Source organism: Sitodiplosis mosellana, unplaced genomic scaffold, assembly GCF_009176505.1.
Source record: "Sitodiplosis mosellana isolate CC-2019 unplaced genomic scaffold, AAFC_SMos_1.0 Smas_scaffold_6181, whole genome shotgun sequence".
Taxonomy (NCBI): domain Eukaryota; kingdom Metazoa; phylum Arthropoda; class Insecta; order Diptera; family Cecidomyiidae; genus Sitodiplosis; species Sitodiplosis mosellana.
The window spans coordinates 2,390,593-2,403,271 of NW_022601422.1; the positions used below are offsets into that span (position 1 = coordinate 2,390,593).

The window sequence follows — 12,679 nt, forward strand, 5'->3', positions numbered from 1 at the left end:
TTATTTGAAAGTCCCCACTCTCAATCTAGTTATTTTTTTTCCCCTGAAATTTATATTTGGTAGATGAAAATTGATTGTCTGGTCTTTCTTTATTTATTTTTGGTTTGGAATTTGTGGTTCAATTTTTTTTTTTTTAAATAGTATTTGAAAGAATTTAGTTTTCTAATTATCAATTAAAATGAGAAATTTTCTCTCACAACTGTCATATTCATACGGAACGTTTTCGGCAAATCAAATGAATTTATGTCTTCATTCTTTTCTCATTTTTCTCTCGAAAAAAAAATTCCATCGTGTGAAAAATAAATTTAAAAAAAAAAGTCGCGCTAGCCCAGCACGTGATACTCCAGACCGTGATCCACGCTTGCCACATTACGGACCAAGATTCTCGCCACAAAGGTACGCTTTCTAAGTGTTGATGATGATTTTATTAACACCTCTCAATCAACAAACTGGACACTTTTTGTATTTAACATTGTGAAAAAAAAAACCGAAATTGAGGCTTTTCCATTAAATTATTCATTCGTATTGTTTAAGTGTTTTGTTTGCTTTTGCTTTGGAAAATGCTCACGCGACTGGTTGTCAAGTTGGTTTCATTTTTTTTTTTACTCGGCTGTTGAAATACTAATGAGTTGTTTATTTGTGTCTTCGTTTGGTTGATCAGCAGTGGAGCCGAATTGGAATTCCGTTCACCACGCGCTCACCAATTGTGGGATAAATGGCGCTACGTTTGGATGTTGGCTTGGGAACGTCAACGTCGTCTCCATGATCATTTGATGCATTTGCATGACTTGGAACGCGTACGTCAATTCAGCTGGGACGAATGGAGAAAGAGAGTAAGTGCCACGGATTAAAAAATTGATTTCCATATTCTTTTTCTTTTCGTTCATGAAATTAACTCGGGATTTCTGTTTTGCTTTCCAGTTCTTGAAATTCATGAATCACAAGAAATCACGCTTGACAGATCTATTCCGCAAAATGGACAAAGATAACAACGGACTTATACCTAGAGACATCTTCATCGATGGAATTATCAATACCAGTACGTTTTACTTTTCGTTTGTTGTTTCGATTTTCTTTTGCTGTTGTTCTAAGGGAAAAAATTTTTTCCATTAAAATTACATTTTTTCTTTGTTTTTAATGAAAACCATTTGCATTTCATCACAAAATAGAATTCGATACATCACGATTGGAAATGGGAGCCGTTGCTGATCTGTTCGATCGCAATGGTGAGGGACTCATTGACTGGCAAGAATTCATTGCCGCTCTACGGCCCGATTGGCAAGATCGCAAACCACCAAGCGATGCCGATAAAATCCACGATGAAGTTAAACGTTTGGTCATGTTGTGTACGTGTCGACAGAAATTCCGTGTCTTCCAAGTCGGCGAAGGAAAATACCGCGTAAATATCCCATCAAATTGAAACAAGTCATCCGGAATTCGGCAATTAATTACACAAATTTCCGTTTCTTTTCATTTGGTACAGTTTGGAGATTCGCAAAAATTGCGACTCGTTCGTATTTTACGTAGTACTGTGATGGTTCGTGTTGGCGGCGGTTGGGTAGCTCTCGATGAATTCTTGGTCAAGAACGATCCATGCCGAGGTATGTACACGCTTTCTCTTGTACACTTACACAATTCACTTTTAAATATCTCATATTTCTATTTAAAATTTCAAATATATATATTTATTAAAAACCTATCACGAATATACACACAAAATTGAAGATGCCAATCATACGAGAAAAAAAAATACAAAAAAAAAAAAGATTCAGGGAATAACGCTAATTTATTCAACTAAAAAAAATCTAAAACGATAAACAAGCGCCAACAACTGGAAATGGTCATTTAATTAATATTGCTAAAACAATATGCGAATGTTAATCACAACCAAAAATTAATTCGATTCACTCGATTCCAAAATGTTAACTGAAACAAATATGCGCATTAACACCAATCCAACCAGCTACTGATTTTACATGTTTCTTCTCTTTTATTTACTAAATACTTAATGCGAACAACATTTTTTCCATAAAAAAAATAGTCGTTTAATATAGAAAAAAAAAATGGTCAAAATTATTTGCTTGAAATTTTTATCATTTTTCTTTTAAACCATGAATATAATAACTAATCTGCTATTTTTCTCTTCTTTCTCTTTTCCATTCCTAACTAAATATGGGTTTAATGAAAAAAAAAAAAAAACTAAATCTATTCGATTCGGTATTTCCAAAAAAAAAATGCGTCCAATAATTTCGAAATGAACAAACACACAAATTCTTGTGCAATTTCCATCGCTTCAATCGTCTTATTGACGTTCAACTGAATTTTTTTTCTTCAAATCTCACGAATTCATTCAAATTTCGTTTTATTCGTCTTATTTCATTTTTGTTTGGTTATTTCTTTATTTTTATTGAATTTTTGTCATGTTGTTTGACTTTGTTTTGTCTCTCAATATTTTCAAATCGAATCTGCTTCCCCCCAAAAACGAAAAAACCACATTGTTTTTGAATTGTTTGTAAAATGTTTGATCGTTTTCTTGTGGACGTTTTATTACACATTTACGAAATTGATCGGTTTTTATCTACCTCATTTGATCTTTATCGGATTTTATCTCAATTTTTTGTTACTTGCTTACGTTTTTTTTCTTCACGGAATGTTTTACTTTTATCATTTGCTGCATGTGTTTGATAAATGATATTTTTGCGTGTTTTGAATGCGTTTGAAATTGTTTGCGTTGAAACGAACTGTTGGTTTTTTTTCTCTCTGTGTATCGAATTGTTATTGGGTACAGTGACAATTGTTTTACCATTGCCTGACCCCGATAATCCGCAAGAGCACGAAGCTTGCTGTCCACTGTGTAAGATTTTCACATTTATTTTCGCTTTTTTTTCCATATTCACCATAATTATGAACGAAATTATTTGTTCTACGTGTTGAAAATCGATGAAAAATTACTCGGGCCTCACTTGAATCTACACACACACAAATGCCACAATTTTTACACAGAGAATTGCCATGAGTTCGTCAGCGCACCAAATCTAATGTATTAGTATTATTGTTGTATTCGTGGACCTATTCCCATTGATTACACTTCCCTGCTTTATGTTTTTGATCTTGAATTTTCTTTCTGGTAATCGCCCAACCAAATGAGCGGTTTGTATAGTATATTTAGTTTGTAGCGTGTAGAATTATTTACTTAGCATTTTGCGAAACAAGAACAACAACAACAAAAACATGCACTTGAGTACGTCGATTCTATTCTCTCTCTCTCTATCTCTCTTGATTTGATGTGGCAATTCTGAATAATAATAAAAAAAAAAACAAGGTAATCAAAAATCTTTTCAAAACCATCACTTCTTTCTAACGACAATTCATTCAAAAATAACGAATTACTTAGAAAAAAAAAAGGAAAACAGACAAAAATATATCATAAACTACCCTTGCATGCATACACTGACACACCACACAATCAAACACATCATTCGCTTTCCCTCCAACAATTTTTCATCTTCAACAGATTAAAGAAACCGCTTGAGCAACACGTTTTTTTCTCTCTTAATTTTCAATCTCAATGTGACTAACGAAATAAACAAGAATATGAATTGGCATTGTTTTCGATTGAGTTTTTCCATTTGAGCTTTAGGATAAGCGATTCCATTAGATTTGTTGGCATTTCTTTTTCTTGCACAATGTGTAAAAAGAAAACGTTTTTTTTTTTTATGATTTTGTGTATATATTGCAAATGCTATAGTTTGGTTTTGTTTTGATTTTTTTCTCTCAAATTTTTAATTTATTCTCAAAACTTCGGAAAGAAACAAAACGAATATTTCTTTGAGCAATTTTTTTTGTTTCGTTTTTTAAATGGCTTTTGCTTTATTTGAAGATTTCTGCCTCTTAAAAAAAGATGTTTAATTTGTTTTTCAAGAGTTGTAATGATTTCCAAAAGTTACAGGTTGAAATTCTCGCAGCAATAAATGAAAGATAAATTCAACATGAAATTGAATGAAATTGATGATTTTGTACTCTATTCGGGAACAATTTGATTAATTTCATTCAGAATCATTAGGCATTTATATTTTACAATGTCAATATTCTCCTGTTGGGAAATTTTAATCGCTTTTTCACGCAGAAGCAGAGTTATCTAAAATTAAAATCAAAGTTTGCTTATAATTTTTGTTTGAATGTATAGAAATATTGGTATTTCTTTCCGAGGCTTAGTTTCATTCTGTAAATTCACATTTGTATGAATTGAGGATTTTTCATTGGTTTATGCAATTATGACACAGAGACAAGATGTCACCAGGATGCAATTTAAAAATTTCTATATTTTTTCTGCATTTTTGGATTCTTAATTTCGGTGCCATGGTTGGATATTTGAAAGCAGAATTGAAAGTTGCCTATAATTTGCTTAATTTCAATTAAAATTGTTTTTTAAGTTGTTGTGTTTACACTAACTAGGCTATTTGATTTTTTACATTTAGAACATTGTTTGATAACTTTTAATTTCTATTTTTTTTTATAATTTTGTATCATTATTTTTATTATTAATTTTTACGTTTTTCGTTTGTTTTTCTCTTTCTCTTCCAATTTTTTTTTTTATCCTTTTGGTTTGTTCTGTTTTTTTACCTAATTTTTTTTTAATACGACGGTAAAACACTTTTATTTCGTGCACAAAAAACAAAATTCGAATTTGCTAAAATAACACACACACACACACACAAAACCACAAATGTTGACTTTGTGCTCGCTTTGCGCCCACAACTCTGAATCAATGAAATTTTTCCACGATTTTCACACACGTAACGATTTTTGTTGATTGTCAATTAATTTAATCTAACTGCTCAATTTTTTTTCTCAATGTTATTTGTAAATTCGATCTCAAAATCTCTTACATACACACACACATATATAAAAAAACACACACACACGTAAACATCACTGAACCATATCTATCGCAAATTGGAAACATATTTGACGAATTTTCGGAACAAAAAAAAAAACTATTCAAATTTACAATAACCGACGATTTACATGTAAACACACACACATACCGCACCAATAACACACATAACCGAAACCCATTCAATCGACAACCATTTACCCATACCGAATATAAATCATACACAAACACACACACATACAAAACGAAAAATCGATCGTTCATTAGCCAAGGGACGCACAAACATCGAACTACGCGAACAATTCATTTTGGCCGATGGTGTATCACAATCAATGGCCGCATTCAAGCCGCGTATGTCATCAGCTGGTTCAACACAAAATGGTTCGCATGCATCGTCTCCGATCAGCACTCAGGGACCAATCACCAAGGTAAATAACTTGAACAAAACACTGTCTAAACCAAAAATAGAAACAAAAATCAAAGAAAAAATCATTCGAAGCGAAGCGAAGCGATTCGAAGCAAAAATTAGCAAACAAACGACAATTGACAAGATTTGTTGCCAACGAGATTATCAAAAGGTATGCAATGTAAAATGAAAACTGAGCTAGACTCTTCTTCTCTCTCGATTGACGTTATATATATATTTTAAAGACGACAGACGACTAGATTGTTTAAGCTAATTTCGTTTTTCTTTTGGAAATTAGTGAAACAAAGTGGTTTTTCTTTGCGACAATTTTACTGTACAAACTGTATAGGTTGTTTCCAACAAGCAAGTAGCATGTAAGGAATGTACGGTACCTCAACTATGTTTGAAAACGGTGGTGGTCACCAAGTGGTAGAATCTAAAGCGGCAATATTTCTGATTGAATTGAAAATGTTTTTTTTTTTCTATTTATTTCAAAATTGTCATTTTGACGGTTTTGCAAATTTTTTTCGGTTTTGTTTATCATTCAAAAAATTAATTTTTATTCAAGCAGAAATGCTGCCAATCGACTAGTAGAATTTAAGGTCCCTTCAGTAAAAGTAAAAGCAAACAGTGAATAGTTCACAAATGGGCAATCAAACTGAACCATGCACACACTGCACACAAAACTCTCTCTCTCTCTCTCTCTCTCGTTCTCTCTCTCTCTGTTGAAACGAGTAAGTAGGCGTTCGGGGCATCCGAACCGAGCAAAGTGGGTGATTGGGTGAGTATTTGGATACTTCGGCCTAGTAGATATTGAATAGAATATTGTGATAGATTTATTAAAAAGAAAGCATGCGGCATATATGATATGTCTATACTAGCCTCCCTTAATGCTATTGGAATATGTTTTCTCTATTTGTCTTATTTTTTTGGTTTGATATATATTATCCGATTTTCATTACGTTTTGTTTTTGTTATATTGCATCGTTTTCAATTCATTTTGGTTTCATTTTATTTTCGAATGCCGGGGAATGAGTGTTTTATTTTTTAAAACAAATTTAAACATGGTTGTAGTTTCGATGAAAACTTCAAATCAAAAACTTGTCAAAAAAAAAATGGCAAGAGTCTTCGTTGCAAAAATATTTCAGCAAAAATTTAAGCTCAATAAGTGTGATGAGTGAATTTTAATTTAGCGAAACAATGAAACAATTAAATGATCATTTGCCTTCGTTTGAGCAAGCAAAATAATGCATAACTTCACATTTTGTGGTATCGTCGTGTCAAACTCACCACGATGTTCAACTGTTTTCTATTTAAACTTTTTTCTTCCCGTTCGCATCAAACGAAACATTCGATCATAATAGCCGACGAACATTTAGCCGAATTAATGCCAATATTTGAGCGTTTGCGTGCTCAAGAGCAAATACCATGCGTGTATCCGCTTCATATGGGTGCTGGTGGTACAGCATTCATTCGAGGCGGTAGCTCACGTTCGACACCGCTCAGTCCACATGCTCCGCATTGTCACCCGTCGACGCACTGGGTAAGTCAATTTTATCTTGTTTCCGTGTATTCTGTGTTGTCTTTGTGTGCCGCTTCAAACATGTATGGACTAATCCGAAGGACCAACGAGTGAGCCACGAGTTCGAACAAATAACAGGTCCAAATTGACACGGAAATGAATACTACCACTAGCGAAAATGTTTGATCAACAACTGAAACAAAAAAAACCACAACCAAACTGAAATTCAGTCAGTTGAAATAACCGACGAGCTCTGTGATCGGTTTTACTTTAAATTAAACATAGATTTTGTTTGTCGTCAAATTAAATAACCAAGAAAAATTTAATTTAGGTTTTGTGACGTTTATCGCAATAACGACCGAAAATGTTTGCTTCCTTTTGATTTTTGCTTTGAAACAAAACAAAAAAATAGCGATTTTTTTTTCTAGTACAGAGAGCCTAACAGCGTGGTAAATCCGCAATATTACAATTGAAAATTAACATTTGGCATTTTGTGTTTTAAAACCAAAATAAAGGTACGTGAGAAGTCATCTCGTTCAGTGGCCATGTCTCGACCATCGCGATCATCATTGTCGGCATCGACGCCCGACTCATTGAGCGACAACGAAAGCAGTTTGGGCGGACGTTATACACCACGCAAGCCATCGTACACACCAAGCCGAGGATTTACACCGGGCGGTTCGAAGCCAAATTCACGACCCGGTTCAAAACCACCATCGCGTCATGGATCAACGTTATCACTTGATAGCACCGATGATGCAACACCAACACGCATCCCACAGAGACGCCTTGGATCGACCACACCAAGCGGTAGCTCACAGAGACCATCAAGATTGTCCGTTACTAGTTCGACGATAACCAAGGTCACCGGCAACGATGGCATCTCAGCATTTGGTAGCACCATTTCACGACCCAGAACACCTTCCAATACCGCTAGTCCAGCACCAACGAGGTAAACCATTTACTCCCTTTTTTGCGTATTCTTTCAAACCATTTTCACATTTTATGGAAGGATTATCTGGTCTGATCTCAATCCACAGATAATAATTTTAACTTTTAACCAACAACATTTTGTGATTCAAACCAATCTCTAACCACTAAATTTTCTTCCATTTCATGCAACTATTAATCCGAAACACACGATACATAAACACTCTTGAATGAATCTCTATCTCTATCATTCAATGACCGAATCGACCAAAATCTAATCCAAAACAAACAATAAAACAAACACACACACAATCAAATCATTCGCTCATCATCTCTACTCTATCGTCTGCCACACTCAGGAATGGCAGCATAAGTAGATCATCAAGTATACCAACATTGGTATCAGGTATTCCAACAAGGTAAATAACAAACATCATTAACACAACTTTATTTCTACAGGAAAAAAAAAAACCATACACAGACTTTTAACAACAACTCAGTCAAAAAACTATTAAAACAATAAACTGTCGCTCTTGCATTTGGTGGCGACTTCTTGAAATAACAAACACTTTATTCTAACTAGATTTTAATATTTTCTCTCTTTTTTTCTCTCAATTATCCATTTTCTTCTTCTTGCGAATGCATCTAAAATAAATATTAATTGATCTGTGGTGTGTGGAAATTAATTTGCTCCTTTCACACAAATACAAAACAAACAAAAACACAAAATTTATTAGCACAAGTCGATCTCGCATTCCAATATCGGTCCGTCAAAAATCATTGGATAAACAAAGCCCAATAACATCGCAACCATCTCAAGGGTTTGGTTGTACATCCACGGGGTAAATTATTCAATCAGCCAATTAATCCGAAAAAATGCACGTTTTACACTATTTTGATGTTTTCTAACGATTTATGCGACCAACGAATTGATTAAGAATTTTTTTCGTTGAAAATTAACAAAAACCAAAACTTTTGTTTGATTTTATGAATGATTTCATTTGTCATGTTTTCAATGCAAAATTTGTTCACAAATTTCGTCTCTTTTGTTTCAATAATGTTATTTGTTCATTCGAATTGTTCGTTTTAAATTTACCGCAATTTTGTTTTTGTTCAACGGCAGCTTTTGTTATTGTGCATTTAATTTCAATTTAGTGTGAACCCTCGTCCGCTATTTTATTTTTGATATTGATCTGATGTGATTAATTTGCTTTTTTTTTTCTTTCGCAAATGGCCACTAAGAAAAAACCCAGCCTTGCGTTTTATAGTTGATGTTGATAAATTTTTCTCCTCGTTTTTAATGCATTTTTTTTTTCTCTTGATTTGCTATTGAAAATTAGACGAAATGTGAGTGGAAGCTCGACACCGTCTGGCATGCGGACGCCACGGAAATCATCGGTTGATCAACCAACAGTATCATCAGAGCGAAAAGGAAGCCGCGGAACAACGCCAAGTGGCACACGAGAACCATTTCGACTTTAAACACATTTCAAACTGAATACAAATTCGAAAGCACCGCGCATTTATCAAACCCATCTCCTTTTGCAAAAAGGAACATTTTAGAAAACCAACCAAATAAACTGTAATAACAACAACAATAAGATGAAGAAAGAAAAAAAAAAACAAACAAATGGAAATCAAAACAGTGCTACACAAATTGAAAAGACATTCAACACATATATTCCCAGTAGTAGTGAAGGTACTCAATGAATGAGTATTGAGAATAAAAACACAGAAAATTCCATACGGTTCCAATCATTCGGAAGAAAAACATAAATATGAAATAGAAACGAATAAAATTTGCTCACCATTTGGCCATACGTTTTGTACTTTTGTGAAATTTGTATGTAAAAGTAAAGCGGTCTCTCGTCAAAAAAGAAAACACGAAAAAAACAACATCAACAAAAAAAAAATGTAGTTACAAGAAATGTGAAAAAAAAAACACATTTAATTAACATTTATAAATATAATATGTATAAAAATAACATCGTTAAAATCTACTAATACATCAAATGCAATCACAAAACGAAGAAAGACATTTAAAACATGTGAATGAGATAGAAAAAGAAATTGTATGAAATGAACGAAACATTTTAACTCGATGAAAAAAATTGTATAGAAAGGGTGCGAGAGGTGAACAGAAGAGCAGTAGTTCGTGATTTCAATTGGCATTGCAACCGATCGCCAGCGGTTCAATGCTACAATGGGCAAAATTTCATCAACAAGATTTCGTCAATTTAAATGATTAATAAATCGCCAGTTATTTTTCATTTCAAAACGATAAATCTTCGCTACAAATTCGGGCTCACTTCAATTTGGTGCTTAGCACGCCTCCGCACACGAAAAAAAAACCTTTCGAAAAAAAAAAATGCAAAAAGTCTAGATTATGAAATTAACCTTATGAAATCTAAGATCCGTTCTCCACATCTTTTGGATACAAACAAAATATATGTTGTTAATTAATATTCGCTATCTATTTGATTCGACTTTTTCCCCCCACAACACACCACAAACACAATTTTTATTTAGTCTCCAATATAGGATTTCAAAATTTATTTTTAGTTATCCGCAAACAAATAAGCATAAAATAGCGAAACATCTGTGTAAAATTCATTAAATTGCAGATAAGACAACAGCAACAGAGAAATTATGATGAAAACCAATCTGCAATCAAATGCAAAAAAAGAAAAAAACAATCTATTGAATACCCTATTTATATTTAAATATTAATCATCAGCGCTAAAAGTCATAATTTTTAAGTTGAAAACTAATTGCAGTTTTTCGTTAATGAATTAATTTTTTATATGAAAATGAAACACACAAAAAAAAAAACACTATGGAGAAAAGCCTTTAAAAAAATTTAAAAAAACGAATAATATGATTAATAAATAAAACTAAAAAAAATTACATCGAATGCATTTTTACTGAGTTTTTTTATAAAGCCGCTTATCATGAAGCCTTTTTTCTAATTTTAAATATCACAAATTCGGTCAGGCGGGATCGAAAGCAATTACAATCACCTACAAATTTAAGTATTTATCATTCCAAAAGCACCAACTAATGGTGGTGGCATCGATATCATAACTAAGCAATGGCTCATAGAAATTAGATGAAATAGGTTGATTCGGATAGGAAATGAGCCCATTCAATTGCTCGAATCGAGAAATCCGTTTGATCATGTATTTGAATGTCGTTGGGGAGTATGGAAGTTGATCGTAGTGGCATCAATATCATAACACTTGGAAATCTTCATCCTAGGCAGCATAGGGCGGCTGGTGACAGTACATTTCGTCACATTTTGAATTGCCGCGCTGTTTAGTTCCAATTTGAAATTGAAAATTACATTGATGTGCCCTTTGAAATTGGGGGCGCTCGCATCGTTCAATTTAAGTTAATTTTTAATAGCCTCTATTTGCTAGGCAGTTTTTTCGTTCATCGATTCGTTTATTTCGTCGTGTAGCTACATGCAGCTGCAGATCACTTTGCCACATCCAATCCTGGTTAAGCCACAATTTATTTATGAAATTCGTTCGGGCATTCGATTACCCAATTTATGCTGCTATTTAGCTGATTGTCGGCCATTGTTGGCAATGACAGATGGAACCAACTACCAACATTGAAATCCAACTTTCGGGAGCAATTATCATTATAATCTTACTATGGGCTGGATTTCTGATTTGTTCTTTACCAGAATTTAAAATTATAATAAAAACATTGATCCATGATTTCAATACAGAAAATTATTTCTTTGTGTATAGAACAAACAAAATTTTAGTCAGTTTAATGTAATAAAATGACCATACCCAAATGAAATATTTGCGCAGAAATCCAGTGCACAGCGGATTTCTCCGCAAATGGTTCATATGGGTATTTTTGTTCTTCGCATAACAAAAAAAGAAATTTATCAACTTCCAAATTGAACTGTTTGTTTCGCCTTTCGTAATTAGCTAATAAATCAGAAAACTGAATAAAATATTTAGAAGAAAAAATTGATAACTATTCAATTTTTTGAAGATAAGAAAACCACAGGCAAAATATGAACATTCGATAGATTCCTTTTTTCGCATAATTTGCATTGAAGCATCATTTTTAGAATGTTCATATTCTTCAGGACATAGGTAAAAATAACCACAAACAGAAAATGTAAAAATACACAACGCATTCTTCCAGTTCACATACACACATTCAAAATGCAATTAGTCTCTCCTGCATGCGATATAATTGGCTTCATTTTGCATGTGTTTGCTTTGTTTTTCATTTTCTGTCTCTTTTTATCATGCACATAAAAGGAATAGGACCAAAAAAATGAATACATACATATGTTTCAGCCGAAGACCCTAATGACTTTTTCCATGGCTTAAGAATCGCACACTCAGTTCACAGTACAACTCATTTCAGTGAGAGCTACAGCGCTCGTGTGCGATGCTCTTCTCACAAAACTGAGTTGTGTGCGCACACCGCGCACTTACTTTCCCTCTGCTTTGTGCGGATCTTCGTCGGTCGAAGAAAAAAAAGAAGAAGTAGTAGTAGTAGTAGTATGTTCAACATAGCCGAAATACAGGCACAAACATGTTTTTTTTACTCTACGTGTCTGCTGTGAGTATTTGAGCGCACATTGAACGGACAGTGGTACAGTTTCACTTTCCAGCAATACAAATTATCGACATATCACAAGAAATCATTCGTTTCCGAACGTTTGAGTGAACAGCAACTGTCATTTTTATAAACAAAAAAGAAACCTCATTGTGTTGACTAATTGATTTTTTATTTTGAACGCTATCAAGTCGCATTTTGCTTTATTCAAATATCGCATTTCGAATAAAATAACATTTGAAGTTTCAGTTTTCCTACAAATTGAATCAGAACAATTCATTTCCATATATTCGATACATTTGATTCAAGACTCTATTTTTTGTGACGTAAA

The 12,679-nt window shown here is 33.3% G+C and overlaps 1 protein-coding gene across 50 annotated transcripts in view; it reads left to right on the top strand.

Moving 5' to 3' along the window:
* The window catches only part of LOC129576288 (dystonin), a 141,673-nt gene extending 131,011 nt beyond the window's left edge, over positions 1–10,662 (top strand). For 21 of the 50 annotated variants that reach the window (XM_055461123.1, XM_055461124.1, XM_055461125.1 and 18 more), the window contains 10 exons: positions 319–396; positions 662–833; positions 922–1,039; positions 1,170–1,399; positions 1,484–1,601; positions 6,668–6,846; positions 7,341–7,777; positions 8,115–8,174; positions 8,493–8,597; positions 9,096–10,662. In XM_055461123.1, coding sequence (XP_055317098.1) covers positions 319–396; positions 662–833; positions 922–1,039; positions 1,170–1,399; positions 1,484–1,601; positions 6,668–6,846; positions 7,341–7,777; positions 8,115–8,174; positions 8,493–8,597; positions 9,096–9,237 — 1,639 coding nt within the window. In that variant the 3' untranslated portion in view covers positions 9,238–10,662. Of the gene's footprint in view, positions 1–318; positions 397–661; positions 834–921; positions 1,040–1,169; positions 1,400–1,483; positions 1,602–5,164; positions 5,326–6,667; positions 6,847–7,340; positions 7,778–8,114; positions 8,175–8,492; positions 8,598–9,095 lie in introns of all 50 variants that reach the window. The other 29 variants (XM_055461107.1, XM_055461112.1, XM_055461120.1 and 26 more) reach the window with 11 other exon arrangements.
* Positions 10,663–12,679: the final 2,017 nt, after the last annotated feature.